The following is an 18,056-nucleotide window of genomic DNA, read 5'->3' on the forward strand; positions in this document are numbered from 1 at the left end:
AGGCGGCAATGTTCCACCCACACTGCTGTAAATGTAATCAAAGATTAAAGATAGACTGCTCCTATCCTTAATGTAGATTGTGGCCTTTAAGTTTTTAGATTTAAAAAAAAAGCATACACATGTTTCATTTCAGATAAGCACAGTGCAACGCTGAGGAAACAAAGCCATCAACTAGTTGGCTCATGTAATGTTTTTGCTTACTCTCTTGACATCATAAAAGAGGTACAGTGGTGAAGTCGTGATGATAGAAAATGATTGCTTACTTGTTTTCTTGTTGTGCAGATTGCCTCATAGGAGGTTTGTTGCCTTTAACACAAAACAATACAGAATAAAATCAGTGAAAGGTTAGATTGTGAAATTGGCTTTGAACCAGGCTTCCTATTGGTCCACATACAGGTAGAAGTAAATTCCTTCCAGTGTGAGAAAAGTCAAGGTAACTGTTGGTAACCAATCGCTTACAGACAACTCACATATTGTAAAATCCCTTTTATGAGCCCTTTATCCTGTCCTTAATGATCCCTGGCTGGTACATGTTCAGGACTTTTATCTTTTGAACAATTGATAACAACATATTTACTGTGATAAAGTGTTTCCCAATCCAATAGCCAGGCTATATAAGCATCCCATTGAAGAAAGTACTGGAAACACAAGACAGGAAATCTTCAACAGCTTTTATGAAGAGTGTTTGACAAGAGGCAACATGTTGACCACCACTGGTTATTTGCTGTTACTTTTCACATTGGTGCCGCTCATTAGCTCAGGTTTGTTAAGTTTTCTTTTTAATAAAAAATATAAAAATGTAAACAAATATATTTCAGCAGATGTTTTGTAATAATGGATATCTTTCAAAAAGAGTCTACTTATTGGTCAAGGGTAAAATAAATTCAACAAACAATTATATTCCAGCTTTTGACAAAAGCTTTTTGCATTGTGCTTTAGGGCTGAAAAATGTGTACTCTTTCTTTTTTTTAATTTTTAAACTTGTTCTACAGAACCTATTAAATGTTCAGACACAGCCAGAAATTTTAAGGAACAGAGCTTCGTGTGAGTATGAACAAATTGTTTGGCACCACTACTGAGTAGTTTTGTATCTGATTGAGCAGTTTCCTGCTAACAGAACAAGAGGAGTAACTGCAAACTAGATACACAATGTATATTGAGCATCCTCTAAATGTGTATTACATTCCTTTTCTAGACTACCTATTTCCAAGTTCTATGCTTTCAATGCAATAGGTTTTACTTGCTCTTTTGCACGTCTTTATTTTTGACTGTTGAAAGGTTCTTTATGGATTTAAGTCTCAGTTTTAAGAAGCTTTATCAGGGTGTTCCATCTGCAGTAAGATTCAGCCTTCATGTCCTCTGTGTTAAGCTTGCAGTGTCCAGCTGGCTGTGCAACAGAATACTATTCAGTGTGGGGTTCAGACATCTACACAGAGGTAATAAAATGTCTATAACTTTAAACAGTTACATTTGACACTTCAGCAGTATGGCACGCTGGCAGCAATCTGTGAAAATGTTCAGTTTGTTGCAAAAAATATAAATGCAGTCTGATAGTGTTGATTTAATGGAATTAACTGAAAAACATGTTTTGTTTGCAGTGCAGAATCCTTGTATTTGCACTAGTACACTCAGCATGGCTCTTTACAAACTGTCTCCTTTCTTAGGATTCCTCTATTTGTGCAGCTGCCACCCATGCAGGTATAATCCCTCAATCTGGCGGATCTGTGACTGTGGAAAAAAGAGTTGGCCAGAGCAAGTATACAGGAACGACAAGAAATGGAGTGACGAGCCAAAGTTACAGCTGGTACCCAACCTCTTATGTTTTCGCGTCAGCCTGTAAGTTCACAATAATATTTTCAAAATATTTAGTTTGTTGTTGACTTTCACCCTGTGTGGAGTTTTGTTTGACTGGAGTTAGAAATAGTAAATAAAAACATAGTGAGAGTCAATGATAAGTCTCCACAAATAAAGGAATGCAAACGCATGTGTGTTTGTGTGTGTGTGTGTGCGTGCATGCGTGTGTACAGGAAGGAGTCTAAAAGGAGTACAATGTTAGAATGGAGAAAGAGGATTTAAGTTTCCTTTTGTAGGAGTCTAACAGGGGTCCACTGTTGAGTGGAGAAAAGAGAATACATATTGTATAGATCTATTCTGTGTGAAAGTGTTGTTTCAGCATAGTTTGAGATGGGTGAAACAGAGATTTAGAATATGGGATCTGTAGGGATTGAGGTGTTGGGGTACTGTATCAGGCTAGCTGAGCAAACAAACAAATTAGTTGCTCGTGTCTTGAATGAAAGAAATACCTCTGTAACCTGTCTGAAATAACATTCCCAGTTAAGAGGTAATATGGCTAAATTACTATTCTGGCTGTAAGGTAGGTGACTAGCATTATTCAACTAGAAAAATGTGTTACAACAATTGCGATGTTTCTGTATCTTGAATAAACAATGAATTTAATCAAATGTAATCATATATTGAATGTAATCATCTGTTAAGATACTCTTTTATTAATCAATAATCATTTAATTAGAATATTCTATCAAAGCAGAATGGTCTGATTCATTATAATAAATAATAAAGTTACCACAATTCCCTACACCTTTCTCAAAATGTAGCCTTGCTGTAGTTCAGGCAGAGCAAAACAAACTCCCTTTATCTTATTTGAAGTGGTTTAATCTGGGCGTATTTATCTGCCTGCTTGTTTAATACCCCCACCCCCACCCCACTTTTTTTGGATTTACAGTTTGTTGATTTGTTGACTAAACCTTGTAAAGGTCGACCACTCCCCCTTCCACCCAAAGGACTGTATATTATGTTGAGGGATTAGGCCTGATAATGTTTATTGCCAGCATTACCATCTGCTTAACTCCTTCTGTGTGCTACTCTGTTTGTAATGCTGAAGATCAGAATCTGGATGGGCCTCCAGCCAGAACATGTAACCCCCAAAAGAGAAGCTGGCATCATTAGTTTTGTAAACTATTAGTGTCTGTTGTGTTTATGTTCGCTAACTAGGTCTTCATATTTTTATGTGATTTACAGCGACCGTTACTTGCTCCCACCAAGCCCGAGCATTTGCTGAAAACCAATTTAAGTAAGTATTGCAACTCTCCTGCAATGTTACAGCAGTATGGTAAATTGGTAGGATTGTTCCTGTCCACAGGTCTCAAATACAGTAGTCATTATAGTGTTCTTTCTTTTTTCACTAGTAGAAAAGAGCCTCAAGCCAGCTTTTGCTCAGCATTTTTTGCATTCATTGACGGGGGCCAGTCTGTACACGATTCCTCAGACAAAGCACTCTGTATGAAGGCTGACTCGAGCTTCACAGATCCCAGACCCTGCCCGTTAAAAGGCTTTGACAACTATTGGAGTTTTAAAGGCTCTGCTTATTGAAATGTTGTGCATCTGTTAATGTTGAGTGAGTAACAGCTCTCGCAGTACTTCCTTGTTGTAATGGCCTGCATATGCACTTCTGTGTTTTCTTATATGTCTAGTGTTTCCGACAAGGCAAAACGGCATTACTGGCTGAGATTTCATTCCTTGACTTACACTGGCACCTGCTGGAAAACAATATAATTACACATCATTACCATTTATACCATTTATGTGAAGACATTTATGTGAATACGGCAGGATGTAACACCATGTGTTGAGTTGAGTTCAAACACAAATGTGACTTTCTTTGACCAGCACTGAAAGCATGGGCCTCAAATAAATACAGACCAATATCGAGGAGAGAGACTGCACTATATGTGTTGTAACTTCAGAGCGAAGAAAGGTTTAACTGCACAATGAAATAGGGAGCACTTAAACTAACAGCAGCATTTAAACAGAGTGCAATAGTACATCTATTACCTGTTTAATACCTTATTATATGGGATCTGTAGGTGAGTTAACATATAGTAAAAACTGTGGACTTAAAAATGCTACATAAAAATGAATGACTTACCTTCAAATAGTACTGTGCATTTATCTTTATGAACTGAGTAGTTTCTTTTTAAATAAAGTAATGCATCTATATTTGACAGAGTTACAGAAGTGTTTACTTCTTCACTTGTGTTTTTCAGAGTACTCTGTCCTGCTGACTGTACATCGCAAAGCAGCTCTGTGTGGGGAACAGACATCTACACTGATGTAACAATTCAACTTTTTAACTCATAGAATAATAAGGCTGAGGTGGTGGCAAAGAGACATGTGCACAAAACAAATGAAGAATGGTAGTCTTTTAAAAGGGTTTTAACAACGTTATTATACGCTATAATATGTTTCAAAAGCTACTAAAGAATGTATTGCACAGTTAAGACAAATGGTTATATTTACCAGTCATCTCTATATCGTGGGGTAGAGAAGTCCCAGCGGGGAATAAAATCCAAATGGCGTGGCCTTGAATTGTGGAGACTTGAAGTATCAGTTTAAAGTGCACACTCAGAGTGTTGACTGTCAGCTGCCCTAAAAGGTGTAGAAGTAGGTTCTGTTTGTATTATGCTCATGGCATTTCTCCCACTCCATTACAAAGGACTCGTCCATCTGCCGTGCCGCCATCCATGCAGGGAAAATCAGGGACTCTGGGGGAATAGTGGAAGTCTTGAAGAGACCTGGACAAAGCAGCTACTCAGCAAGCCAGCGGTTTGGAGTGTCGAGCAGAAGCTGGGGCTCCTGGAGCAACTCCTTCATAGTTATCTGAACAATGGAGCACTGGAGACAGGACAGCCCCACTGAGGACTTCAGGACGGCTTCAGATTACAGAATGTTGTGATCACACCTTTGTAAACCTTGTGAAACATTGTGGATAACAACATTAATAAATAATAAATCATAATTAAAAAAAAAAAAACTGTGGTGCTGTGTGACAAAGTGGCTAAGTGAGAACAGGTGCAGGAGTGATGCAGTGCAGTAATTTAAACAGACAGAGCCTTGTAATCTAGTTTGGAAAAGTGGTCTTTATTTTTATTCCAGGTCTGATGACCAAAACAATAATCCACCGGCAATACACGACAATGTGTACTGCACGGGGTAAACAATAACAGGATTGCAGTCCCAACTAATAACACAATATCTGACCCACAATAATACATACACGGTCACCAGTCCTGGGTGCCTGCAGTAGTGCTTGTGGTGGGTGATACAGGTTATTTAGTGACTGTTGGTGAAGTGCCATTCTGGTTTAATGCTGGCCCTAGACAACAGCTCCGGAACTGTACTAGCTGTCTCTTAATGTGCGAGACAAGACAAGACAGTTACAAGACAAAACAAACTTTACTTTTCATCATTAGGGACGGGGCCTCTCACAGTCCTTCTCAGTTTACTTACACAAACCAAAGTGAAGGAACAGATTACGATTCTCTGTCCCCTTTTTATGCTGTAACACATGACCCCTTGGTAAACGAGTGCAACCGCCTCTTCAATCTGCGGCTGCCACGTCGTTTCCCTTCCGGGTCAATGCATTATTACAACTGAGTTTCGCCCCCTTCCTGGCTGGCTGACTTCCTGACCCTGGGAAAGAACTGTCAGACCAACCCGTCCAAAGAACTCTGTGCTCACTGCTTAGCACCCTCACAGGTTGGGAGGGAGATTTACAACCAAGAATCATTGTATTTTGCATTTTGTAGTTTGTTTTTGTCCATAAAAGTTTGTGCATATAATTCTGGATATAATGGTGTGTGATGAGAAATGCATTACATGATAACATCATTCTTTATGCTCCAGCACTGCACTGTGGGTAAGGGAAACCTCTTTAAGCCACCTGCTGTATACCAGTGTATTAATAGTCTTTATAGCCAACCTACACATGAATGGCATGGTATCTAAATTGCATACAAATCTGTCGTGTGTTTAGAATGGATAAAAAGTCTTGTTTATATCTCAGTTGTTTATAAGCCTGAACCAGTAAGATCAATGTGGAATTATGCAACTGTTCTGTAACAAAAACCTTCCATGCTCAGATGTCATGAAAATGCTACCAAGAGTAAAATGCACTTCACTTAAAGCTTAAGGCAAATAACTTTAATATCATGCATTTCTTAATACAGTACTATTGATTGATTATAATCATCAGTATAGGATATTAGGAAATGGGAAGGCAGCTATGATATATGTACTCAAATACAAAATGTATTTTAGTAATGGTTTTTGTGTAATATAATGAACAAATTAATTTACTTTCTGTATCAACTTTCAATTTAAAAAACAATAACGTTATGTTAAGAATTGTAACCATGGTTCCCTGAAAAAGAAATGTCAACCATTACGAGTTGGGAATTGTATACCCAAGCTGTCATAGTGAGCCACAAGGACAGTAGCCTAACTGTCAGGCTTACGTGCAAGAGGGCAAGCAGCCTCAAGAACTCTGGACCCCACAGAAGGTACCATTGAACCTGCAACATTCAATCGGTAAAACCTTATAAACGCATTTGGTGTGTGTGACCCACACCACAGAGGTACATATGTCTGGCAGGGATGCCCCATGAAACACTGCCCAAGCTGTCATGGTCCTTCTAATCGAGTGAGGTGTAACATTACCCGGAGAGGGTAAGTTAGCCAGTTCATAAGCCAACTGGATCGTATCCTCTATCCAACGCAACAACCGTGGCTTGGAAAGTGCCTGACCCTGAGTACACGACCCATAACATACCAGTAACTGGGCTGTTTGTTGCCATGATTTAGACCTATCCATGTAACAAAAAACCCTCTGACTGGGAGTCCTCCGTGATCGAGGGTTCCTTTGTTCCCTCTTCAAATTAACCTTCCTCCACAGAGGAGGGACACTACATCCTCCTATTCTTCCTCAGCCACCTCAGACTGAGAGAGAGGAGGGACTAATACCAGGGCTGTCAGAGGAGCTGTCAGATTAACAAGGAGCTCTAGCAACGATTGCTGATTAGGAACAGTGCTTGCCAGCTGAGACATTTGAGCCTGTAGGACTAACAGGTCCTCCCTCATTTGGTGAGTGCCTACGCTTATTAGGCTTCTTAGTCTTGGGCTCGGGGGAGCAGGACACAGACCGGGCACTAGGACCCACAGAAGGCTCATGATAGGGGCTTCTGGAGAGCGACAACAAAGGCCTTGGAGAGTGCACAGTGGTTGCTATGTACCTGCACGGAGCACAGAGCACTGATAAACGGAGTTTTTATATATATATATATAATATATATATATATCGATATATATATATATATAAAAGGAAATAGGTGTACCTGTTGCTTTTACCTCTCGACTATGTAATACTACACGCAGATAGCAGAAGGCACTGCACTCCAACACATCACTGACTGAAAGGAGGCGTTGCTGCGAGTTTGCGGAAGTGACAGCCGGCTGAGAGAGGAAGGAAGCGAGGTAACCGGGCGGATTCTTGCATACAGACATTCCGGCTCATTGAAAAAATATTTCTTTCTTTTTAGAAAACGAATTTAAATTTAAAAGGCAAAGCAGCCAAGATGTCGAAGAACGTGTCCTCTGACCGCTTCAGGAAGGTGGATGTAGATGAGTACGACGAGAACAAGTTTGTGGACGAGGAAGAGGGAGGAGAAAACCAACAGGGTCCGGATGAAGGGGAAGTTGATTCCTTAATCAGACAATATCCTTAAAACCTTGGTGCATTTCATTAGTCTCAGCATTTCAGCATTTTCTATATTGGTATATACGTTAATAATTATTTTAAATAGCTGTTAAATCCGTTGCGTTTGGAGTTTGTTCAAATGTTGCAGAGTTGCTTTTGGGTGTGGTGCAACTTGCAAGTCAAACTCATTGTCAAGTTAAATAACATTTCTGTGCAATCGTCAATTGTACATACTACTATGGCCAATTGACAGGACTGCACGGTTGCTTAGTGCAATTTTGGCTGCTTGTAAAAGTAGAAAGGGGTGAAAAGCAGGAAGTGGTAGACACTCTTTTGTTATTCAAATGGAAATTGGTAGTATAACCAGCCTAGTAACTGCATATAATATTTTGAAGAGAACAAATGTGTGTTCAGCTCCATTAGCATTTCTAAGTGTATGGATTTAATCTGTCATACTTTACTGAAACCAGTGTGTTTTTTGGTAGCATCTTTCGTTGATTAGTTCCTCAACAGTGGCAAGCGCTCACCTGCGGTTTGTCAGATCTGCTATGTCGTGCATATCTCGCGTTTTAGTGTGGGTGAAATGCTTGCAAAAGTCGTTCCAGAGGTTTATGTCTCGGTAAGTAATACGAGGCCATCGTGATTTTACTTCATTTTATCGTTAAAAAAATAAAAATATAATAATAATAATAATAATAATAAATAATAATAATAATAATAACTTCTGTTTAAATTAGTTAGATATTAACCAGTCAATTATCCCTATCTGTTACCTGTTTATTGTAGCACAATGTAAAATTATATACACAACGCATTAGGGATGGGTGAACTTGAACCCAGGGTAGGATTTACTTGGACAAATGTTGCATTATGGCTTGAGGTTTCAGGGACAGCTATAAAGAGTTAATATTTAAACGGACACATCCCATTGTTATTTGGGCACTCTTAAATGCCATTTTACCAGTGTGTGTTAAATCCTTTTGTCACCAGTTTTTAAATTGCTAGCCAATTCAATTAAATAGGTTAACCAGCTGGCTGGCCTGTGTTTTAATAACTAACTCTAGAAAATATATGAATCTCTGGCAGATCAATAATGACTAGCTTGGTATGTTGCAGGCATCACTTCATCAACACCATGTTATTGACATCTGCACCTAAAGCTATTTTTTGTGTGGTGAGTTAATATCAGTAGATTTGTAGGTGGCCACACCACTTGCGCCAAAACAGATGATCTAGCTCTTGAGACAAGTAACGTTGCTGCACCATTGGCAGTTCAATTAAATGTTAATTCCTTATATGTCAATAATGTAGTGGTTTCACTCTCAGAGAAAGTCCTGTTTGTGTGCTCTTAAATATCACAGTGCAGTTATTGCATAGTTTCGACAAAATATAACTACCCTGTCAGAAGTTTTTTTTTTTTTTTAAACTTTATTCTACCAGGAAGAAACTTAAAAAAAAAAAAAAAAAAAAAAAAAGCAACTGCGAATGTTAATCTTTTGTATCCCTGATGAATAATAGAAACATCAGATCAAATGAGTAAACCGAATTCGACCAGAGATAATGAGTTATTAAGGACACACACTTTACAAGCATGCTTTAAGACCAGGATCATGCTGTTTTTGTTTAAGTTCTGTATGCTCCTTAACATCGCTCTGCACAGGAAACGTGATGGGTGCTCTCCAGGCAGTCCTGAAAAATCCACCAATGAACACAAAGAACCAAGCACTGAAGGTGAGACATGTTTTTAATACGGCATACTGTGCCCTGTAAGTCCAATTTTGTGCTTAAGGCTTCTAAATTGGACACATACAGGCCCAGATATTGCTGTTGGACATGGAGCTGGGTGATAGTATGTGCTAGTTGTACAGCGTATATATCTGTCTTTTTATGATTGTTAACTACCTACTGTAGTCCCCAGTGCAATGCCTTAGTGTTCAGTAAATCAGCCTGGCTCCCTGTGTCTTGTCCAGGACCGGGCGGAGGGTCTTGTCCTAAAGGTCCTGAGCTCCTTTAAAAGTGGTGATATTGAGAAGGCTGTGCAGTCCCTGGACAAGAATGGTGTGGATCTCCTCATGAAGTACATCTACAAGGGGTTTGAGCAGCCCACAGAAAACAGCAGTGCGATCTTACTGCAGTGGCATGAAAAGGTCAGTGAGTGTGTTTGTTTTTTTTGTTTAGTTTTTTTTAGGTTTCCAAAGCCTGCAATTGTCATTAGGCTGTTCTTTTATGATTGGATTACATAGTTTATTAAAATGATTTTATGTATCAAAATGTATTGTTGGAGGAATCACAGACTGGATTCCGCACCTAGAATCTAAAATTTGGTGGATGAGCCAGTATGAAATAACAAAATTGAGTTTTTATCCTTCACCCCCCCCCCCCCCCCCCCCCCAGGCTTTATCTGCTGGTGGCGTAGGATCTATTGTTCGAGTCTTAACTGCCAGAAAAACCGTTTAGCACATGCCTGGAGCTGCTCTGCATAGAGAGGGATTTGCTTGTTCAAAAACCAAGAGAGTCGTTCAAATGGCCCTGTGCAGGACTCCATTCTTCCTGTGGACCCTTCTTGACCTCTGCTTGCTTTATATCTTTTGTATTATTTTCCTGAAATAACTTTGTTATCAAGACCATGGTGCAGCGTTAGTTAGATTTGTTAGACTTTGTATCACAAGCATTTCAATTGGACTTATTTTCTTTTAAGTGAAAATGTATAAAAAAAAAAAAAGACTGTTACAGTATATTGTGTATTTGAGACTTTTTTTTTATCCATTAACCAATTTGTGGCTAAAAACAAGGTCCCCGAACATGTCAGTGCAGTTTGCAAAGGTCAGAAGAGAAAGGAGCTTCCATTGGTACTGTATACTAACCCCGATGAAAATGACCAGGGGTAGCCTTTTCTGATTTCAAATGCTGTTCTGCATCATCTGGCACGTAAACACCTGTTCTATTTTGCGACCCTTTCAGGATGCTGCAGTAGCTCTTTGCTCAACGCCAATCTTTTACTTTACTGTAGTTGTAACTAGAAGCAAGGAGAGTGGAGTTCAGTCTGTTCCTGTTCTTTTTTTTTTTTTTCTCCAACCTTGTGGTCCAACATAATGACAAGCTTTAGCCTGGTTAATCAAAGCTCCTGCCAGGCATTACATCTGCTCTGTGATTTTCAGTATTATTTCCAGATCAACCAAATTAATGTTTTCGTGCCACAGTATCTTAACATTTCAAAAAAGTATTTTTGGACCAAACATTTGGACCCGAATTTTCTCTCCTTGTTTTTTCTACCTTCTTGATTACTTCATTTTATAATTAAATTGCTGACTAGAACAATTAAATACACAGTGCAATAAAACCTTTAAGTGTGATTGCAAAAGCCATTCATACTGTAAGGGACACAGACTGAACTCTGTCCTAAACAAGTGTAAAGGGGAAATTTGGTGAAATATTTGATTAATTGGTACTATTGGCATAATGAGTTGATCAGAATCATTTTACTAACTGGTTTACAGACTGCCTTATTAAATGGTCCTTTTTTTATGTATTTGCTTTTGTAATGCAATAAAAAAAAAAAAAAATGCTTAAACAAAGAATAATAAAATTAGTGTTTAGCCTTTTATTTTGAATGCATTCAAACTGAGTTGTGTGTGTTTTTTTTTTTTGAGAATGTGACCATAATATATCATACAGTACTCTCCTTTAACTCTAAAATGTGTACTGTAGATCAAAAAGTAATTAATTAAAACAGCACATGGTAATTAAATGCTTCCTTTACTACAAAATTCTTTCATATCATTCAACCCATCTACTTAAAAAAATGTAAATAACTTTGGCCTAGATATGTACAGTATGGAACCCCGTTTAGGAACTGAATGTGTTCACTTTTGTCATATTACAATTGTAACTTTTACAAATGTACTGTGTTATCTGTAAGCCATTTCTTCAGTTAAAAAAAAACATGAGTCGTTGTGCTGAACTCCAGCAGTGACATCGGTAAAGATCTGCAAATTATAAGCAATCAACATCAAAATACTCACCATCCAAATATCCAATGTTTTAATATTTTAATAATCAACTGTTTATTCTTTTAGGTGGTATAGATAGAGTGCTGATTAACAGACATAACTGAGAAATTAAACGTAAACCATGTAAGGGTATATGGGAAAGGGCTATTGGTTGACTTGATTTAAAAAAATTAAAAAAATGTTGGTTGTAATTTCCATTTAAACATAGTAAAAATGTTACAAAACTTCTAACATCTTTCTTCTGCTGCAGGATAACAAACAGTGTCCTGGGGGCAAAAATCTTTATTTTTTTTTTATCTCTGATGTTACACATCTTTTGTTTTCCCAGAAAAGATATTGCATAGAAAGTGAATGTTTAAAAACAACAAAAAGCATATATACAAATCATAAAAATAGAATACATCTTGGTAATTGAGCTCAATGATAGTAAAAAAACAAACAAAAAAACAAACAAAAAAAAAACAATCCAAAAGATACACAAAATGGTAGTTGTAGATTGTAATAATCATGTATGCACCTAAAACCAGTTAGGCCCCTGTTTTGGCTGGGGCATGCACTCATACACGTAGACATTGCTCTGCAAAGGCTGAGGACTTGGAGTTCAAATGTTTATTTATCTCACAACAAGGGATTGTTAAACTTCCATTAGCAGGCACTGCAATTGGATTTATATGATGATTTCTATAAAATCCATAATGATGAAACCAAACAAGTGATGATACATTTACTCGATTTATGTGGTTGCATTAAGGTATGTATATCAAAAGGTTATTGTCTGTATGGGGCCTCACATGGGCAAATTTTGTGAAACACAGAAATAGTAGTCATGCATTGAAGTCCTGAAAAAATGCATCAACTTAATGCTCCCTAAATGTATGTTTGCCAGGTAGCGATGACTTGCAAGTGGCAATTGTTTGTTTTAGTGGTGGAGGATCCTGCTTGATGTGACAGTTAACCTTGTCATGGCATCTCTGAAGTGCTCTAGTACGGATATGCAGACACTGCAATATACACAATAAAAGTGGTCTGGTACTCGATGCCTCCGTCCACGCTGTAAGACAAGGCTCGTACTTTCATTCTGTATGTGTGTGGCTCGCGCAGCGGGCGGATGGTAAACACAACGCCCTTGAGGTTCTCGTCTCGGATGGCGAAGGGGAGGGTGAGGTCCTCATCCACCACGATGAAGGTGGTGCGGGGGTGCACAATGCCATCCTGCGTGTAAGCGACCAATCGGATGAGGTCCTGGTTAGAGGCGATTCCAAATGGAAGGGAGACGAGTTTGTACTCCAGGGCGTAGGGGCTGAGGGCACATTCCAGGTCGTTGGGTGGACAGTTCTTGAGGCAGAATCTACAAAAGAAAGTGTTCTATGTTAATGAGTATTGTAGAACGCACTGCAACTATACTGCTAGTATTTACCACCTGCAGATGACTATGTTTAAGAATTAGAATCCATTCTAGATACTGGCTTATTAATTATATTCTTCTTTGTCTCAACCCCAGGTATCTGCAGTTAGTGATGCTACATCTACAGTAGATTGGCAGGTTTAGCCCTACAATGTCAAATAGCACCGATGAGGCAACTGTTAATTGGTGGTCTAAAGAAAAGTATTAGTTACTTACCCTGTGCCTGGGTCACGCTGGTAGTTTGGTGGACACGGTGTGTCTATGCACTGATAACTACCTCTCATATTGAAGCACATTCGGTTGGCTCCACACTGAATGTTCTGTTCAAGGCATTCATCAATATCTAGAGACAATGGAAAACAAGACACACTGTTGTAGTAAAGATTGCAAAAACAAAACCAAACAAAGGCACTTAAGCAAAAACCCAGATACATCATAATTCTTAAACATGCATTGTCCATCTGGGGTTTATTAAATGCTGTTTTTGATTATAACAAATGAAGCGTTCAGAGAATGGTACAATGCTCACCTTGACATGTCTTTCCATTGGCCATGAGGCCATACCCTGCTGGACACAGGCACTTGTAACTCCCTTGGATGTTCATGCATTCATGCTGACAAGTGTCTTTATTTTCACATTCATTGATATCTAGGCAATAAGTCAAGAAACCAAATGATTAGAAAGACCATGTTCACTGAGGCATACAGCACTCTCTACTGGCCTCTTGTCTAAAGCTCCACAATAGAAGCATACACTCTGTCTGGGTCACAAAGCTTTGCTTTGGTCTGTTCTCTGTGTGGTAATCTGAAATAAGGTCACGTTTTTTGCAAGAAGACTTCCATTATCTGCAGGTATTCGTTTGCCCAGATTGGAGGTTAGGCTTGTATTAATATCTAATATCTTTACAGATCCTTCGCCGGTACATTGTACAACATGCAAACTAGCAGGGCATCAAGCTATATCCAAACAAGGAGGCAGTTTGTTCAATTCAAAATACATGATCTACAGCAATTCTTCACCATAGCTATCTATTGACTGTTACTATTACATATTATTCCCTGTTTCAGTTGGAGTGAAGTCATCATGTTCCAGAAGTTGTTGGGTTCATTGATCCAAGTCGGTATAATTATCCTACCATCTGGTCCAGCAGTGGCTATAAAATTCAACTACAAGGTTTGTATTAACCCTGGGGAGTTGGGTTGCGACCCTGGCCAATCTTAGTATGCACATTGCTTCATAAAGATATATAACTTCCTTCTCCTGGCTGATAATTACCTATGCATCGGCCAGCCCTTGCCTGAAAGCCTTCCGGGCAAGTCTCTCTAGTGTTCCTGTGTGCTCTGGAGAAAGGTGCTCTAACGTTGCTATAGCCAGAATTGGTATTATATGTCTCGGAAGCCAGGTTGTGATACTGCTGCTGGTAGTGGTCTCCAACAGGAGAGAACTGGGCTTGCCTATAGCCAGCAGAATAGCTGCCATAGTTGGGCAACTTCTCCAGTCCTGCACAAGACTTCCCATCACCTAGTAATTGTCGCCCAGGAGGACAAAGGCACTTGAAGCTGCCAGGGGTGTTGAGGCACTGGTAGGCGCATGGCGTGGGCACCCTTTCACATTCATTAATATCTGCCCAAGCAACAAGTCCCAGCACACATGAAATGTTGCAAGGATTGGGGGTGGGGAGGAGGGGAGAGAGATAAAACAAAGGAAAGGTCAGTCAGTGGAACACAGAGCAGAACCACCAACAGAGAAGCACCCAAGTCGAGTATTTCAAGTCTAAGTCCAGGCTTGGGGATATTTTATATTTTATAATTGTCAACAGAATTGGACTTTAATTGTATTGACCAGTCAGGAACTAGAAATGAATCTGTAATATCTGGAATCTGTGTAGACAAATTCAGTGCCAGAAATTGTTTGAGAAAGATGCTACAGCATTAGAACACACAAAAAAGGAATCCTTGGTAAAGGATTTGTAATACAGAAGCCAGGAAATCTGATGATAATGATTAAGCATGGGCAAATTAAGTTCATATAAAGGGAATATATGCTGTAAAATAAGACAAAGTGAAGAACTTCAGAAGAAAATGTAAGGAGCAAACAACATAGCAAGTAGGCCTGGCATTGGTATGATGAGTTTAATAATGAGAATTTATTACAAAGACCCAGATACTGTAATGTAAAAGGGAAATGTCTGTTTTGCATCTGCTAGAAAGACTATTGCGTAGGCAAAAATTCCTGAGAATCATATGATCCTATGCAGGAACCCCTAGACACTGAATTTTGCTGATTCGCGATAAAGTTAGTAAAAGACAGGAAAAGAAATGCAGAAGATCTGGGAAGAGTTCTGGGAAATGTCGCTATGGAGGTCAGTTAATTTCATGGACCCTGTGGTTGCTTGTCTCAGAGTTCGTTATTTTAGCTCTGCTTTTCTTTTGATATTATAAACTCTAGTAATACATTCTGAATTGCATCTGTTTAGCAAAAAAATAAAAATAAAATAAAAAAGGGGGGTATCTGAAAGCAAGGTGTGATGAAAGGCAGTTCCATAGTTTCCTATTGTAGATCATTCACCAAAAAACAGCAACAACTTGTTACAGATAATATACATGTTAATTAACAGTGTCCTACAGCTTGTTGCAAGATCTTTGTTGCCAAATGCTGCTGTCTTCTGAAGGGTCTGCTGCTCAGTACATACCGAGGCAGGGTCTGCCCACTCCCTGAGAGCGGTACCCGCGCGGGCAGGTGCAATGGTAGCTGCCGCGGGTGTTCTCACAGATCTGGTTATACCGACACTGGTGCGTGCCGTCTCTGCACTCGTCAATATCTGGAATCAAAAGTCAGACATTTCAAAAACTGAGATCTTATTTAGAATTACAAAACCAATACATGGATATAGGAATGTAAACAACTGATTTACCTTGGTTTTGCCATTATTTCTATGTAGTTTTATCATCAATTAAACCATTAAGTTTCTATATACATTCAAGATACAGGATATTTATTGATTGAGCACCAGCTATTTGATATTGATCACCATAAAATAAAAGACTATTTCTATAGTCTGAATGCTAACAGATTTTTATTGAACTTATTGTTTGTGTAGCCAAGTTAAAATGATTGTTCTAGTTACACTTACCAACACAGGACCCGTTACCAGCTTTAGTCATGCCGCTGGGGCACAGGTCAATGCACTTGTATCCTCCTCGTGTGTTCTTACACTGCTGATCAGAACGGCACACGCTCTGTCTACATTCGTTGATATCTGAGTGGGAAATGAATAAACCGTCTTTAGTGAAATCTCTTTTATACGCTGCCCTCTCTCTGAAACCTTTTTTAAGCAGGCACACGGTTTACACAGCTAGCCTGGCATGCTGGCGGTCCGGCAGGAGTTCTCCTACGTACCGACACACCTCCTGCTGCTCAGATGGAACCCTGGGTTGCAGGCGCAGCGGAAGCTGCCGATGCTGTTGAGACACCTCTGGTTGCACGGGTTCAGTTCCTGGCATTCATTGATGTCTGAAAAGTTTAATGGTTTATAAATAAGCTTTTATTTTCCTCACTTAAGTAAAAGAAATGAACGGAAATGACCCTGTATTACATTACAATCCAATACACTACAAATTCATTTTTATATACCACTCTTCATGCCGTGGTATCCCAAGCACTGTACAAACAAGATAGCTCACATATATAATACACTCCATTTACAACCAATTACATAAAAGCAAATTTAGACTTAGAAGAATCCAATGTTTCAAGAATAGCGTTCCACAACCAAGGCAAAAAAGCTCTGCTCCAGTTGATTTAAGACAACTTTTGGAACAAGTAAAACTTCTGTGTTTTCTGATCTCAAATAACGAATAGGAATATACGTTAGTAACAGTCACCTTGGCAGCTGATTCCATCATGGGTCCTGCGGAAACCCCGACCACATCGCACCACGCAACGGTAGGAGCCGATGGTGTTCTCACAGTCCTGCCCTGCATGGCAGGTATGCCCTCCAAGCCCGCACTCGTCAATATCTGCAGCCAAACACACAGAGTACTGTCAATGCGTGCAATGCGCTGATATACATACCCTGTTTAAAATGGGTGGCAAGAACAGAGTGGACTCAGCAAGAACAGCAACAGGTTGTAGCATTCTGCTGGTGGGTATGCCAACAGGACACTGGAATGACAATTAGTTCAAATAGTTTGCCATTCTGCATGCTGAGTCAAAATCTATGTTTTACAGCAAACCTTTGTAATTCATACTTGTATTCAGCAGTCACTAGACTGGAGGAACTTGGGTTTTGATTGAGTGTAGTATTTTTCTTAGCGCCCTACCTTGACATGTCCTCCCATCAGCCGATATAGTGAGTCCACGGGGGCAGGAGCAGTAGTATGTTCCAATGGCATTGTGGCAGGTGTGTGAGCAGGGGTTACGGGCTGTGCATTCGTCCTCGTCTGTTTCAGGAGAACCACAACAGAAACAGTGACGTTATACCGTCATTTATAGTACTAGTATATATATAAAATAGTATATATAAAAGTAATATAGTAAATAACTGAACAGAAAATCTCTGTCGCTTTATTAAAACGTTCAGAAAGAATCAATGCACTTTACATTTCATCCAAGAATTTAGCCACCCAAGATACTGAATTAAACATTATCAAACCCATTACAGAGTACCTGCACAGGATTTGTAAAACAAGTTCAACAGCCCACTATTTTCTGATCTTACAGTATATATCAAATAAGGACAATAAAACTGCTTGCATCTTGTATGAAGCAAATATACAACAGTAAAATTACCTGCACAGTAGGGTCCGGCAGAGTCCAATCGGAAACCATTTGGACACTGGTTACTTCGGTCACCTGCAAACACAAAGATGACACTTTTACTACTAATAGGTCTGCTAATAGGGATTCTTAGTGGTTATAAGGAACTACTAATAATACATTGAAAAAAAGGACAAAACACATGCTGTGACCCTAGCAACCATTTTTATGACATAACTGTGAAGTTATAAAGATTTAGTACTGCTTAACCATAAATTTGCAATGCCCAGGTAAATCCAATATCTAAACAAAAATTATTCTCTGGTCAAT

The 18,056-nt window shown here is 39.2% G+C and overlaps 3 protein-coding genes across 4 annotated transcripts in view; 2 read left to right on the forward strand and 1 right to left on the reverse strand.

Moving 5' to 3' along the window:
* The first annotated feature begins 534 nt into the window (after positions 1 to 534).
* On the forward strand, positions 535 to 4,787 carry LOC121326530 (cysteine-rich secretory protein LCCL domain-containing 2-like). Its single transcript, XM_041269860.1, has 7 exons — positions 535 to 761; positions 993 to 1,044; positions 1,370 to 1,436; positions 1,665 to 1,836; positions 3,040 to 3,091; positions 4,065 to 4,131; positions 4,514 to 4,787. Exons 1-7 carry the CDS (start codon positions 701 to 703, stop codon positions 4,679 to 4,681), a joined length of 639 nt encoding a protein of 212 aa, XP_041125794.1. The 5' UTR covers positions 535 to 700; the 3' UTR covers positions 4,682 to 4,787.
* Positions 4,788 to 7,239: 2,452 nt separating this feature from the next.
* On the forward strand, positions 7,240 to 11,069 carry LOC121327263 (actin-related protein 2/3 complex subunit 5-A-like). The gene is made up of 4 exons (XM_041271188.1): positions 7,240 to 7,570; positions 9,211 to 9,283; positions 9,523 to 9,699; positions 9,947 to 11,069. Exons 1-4 carry the CDS (start codon positions 7,431 to 7,433, stop codon positions 10,007 to 10,009), a joined length of 453 nt encoding a protein of 150 aa, XP_041127122.1. The 5' UTR covers positions 7,240 to 7,430; the 3' UTR covers positions 10,010 to 11,069.
* Positions 11,070 to 12,362: 1,293 nt separating this feature from the next.
* hmcn1 (hemicentin 1) overlaps positions 12,363 to 18,056 on the reverse strand; it is a 91,848-nt gene continuing 86,154 nt past the window's right edge. Inside the window, exons 98-107 of one of the 2 annotated variants that reach the window (XM_041271186.1) lie at positions 17,760 to 17,822; positions 17,291 to 17,410; positions 16,853 to 16,987; positions 16,368 to 16,481; positions 16,102 to 16,227; positions 15,661 to 15,789; positions 14,244 to 14,591; positions 13,497 to 13,616; positions 13,184 to 13,310; positions 12,363 to 12,910 (exon numbers count right to left, since the gene is read on the reverse strand). In XM_041271186.1, coding sequence (XP_041127120.1) covers positions 12,544 to 12,910; positions 13,184 to 13,310; positions 13,497 to 13,616; positions 14,244 to 14,591; positions 15,661 to 15,789; positions 16,102 to 16,227; positions 16,368 to 16,481; positions 16,853 to 16,987; positions 17,291 to 17,410; positions 17,760 to 17,822 — 1,649 coding nt within the window. In that variant the 3' untranslated portion in view covers positions 12,363 to 12,543. The remainder of the gene's footprint in view (positions 12,911 to 13,183; positions 13,311 to 13,496; positions 13,617 to 14,243; positions 14,592 to 15,660; positions 15,790 to 16,101; positions 16,228 to 16,367; positions 16,482 to 16,852; positions 16,988 to 17,290; positions 17,411 to 17,759; positions 17,823 to 18,056) is intronic. The other variant, XM_041271187.1, reaches the window with a different exon arrangement.

Source organism: Polyodon spathula, chromosome 14 (genome assembly GCF_017654505.1).
Source record: "Polyodon spathula isolate WHYD16114869_AA chromosome 14, ASM1765450v1, whole genome shotgun sequence".
NCBI classification, from domain to species: domain Eukaryota; kingdom Metazoa; phylum Chordata; class Actinopteri; order Acipenseriformes; family Polyodontidae; genus Polyodon; species Polyodon spathula.

What these genes read in the sequence shown, in the direction of transcription:
- LOC121326530 (XM_041269860.1), top strand. Translation starts at nt 701, where the DNA reads ATGTTGACCACCACTGGTTATTTGCTGTTACTTTTCACATTGGTGCCG. An exon ending in GGTGCCGCTCATTAGCTCAG is followed by an intron (nt 762 to 992) that starts GTTTGTTAAGTT and finishes CTTGTTCTACAG; the next exon opens with AACCTATTAAATGTTCAGAC. An exon ending in TTTAAGGAACAGAGCTTCGT is followed by an intron (nt 1,045 to 1,369) that starts GTGAGTATGAAC and finishes CTCTGTGTTAAG; the next exon opens with CTTGCAGTGTCCAGCTGGCT.
- LOC121327263 (XM_041271188.1), top strand. Translation starts at nt 7,431, where the DNA reads ATGTCGAAGAACGTGTCCTCTGACCGCTTCAGGAAGGTGGATGTAGAT. An exon ending in CAAAGAACCAAGCACTGAAG is followed by an intron (nt 9,284 to 9,522) that starts GTGAGACATGTT and finishes TGTCTTGTCCAG; the next exon opens with GACCGGGCGGAGGGTCTTGT. An exon ending in TACTGCAGTGGCATGAAAAG is followed by an intron (nt 9,700 to 9,946) that starts GTCAGTGAGTGT and finishes CCCCCCCCCCAG; the next exon opens with GCTTTATCTGCTGGTGGCGT.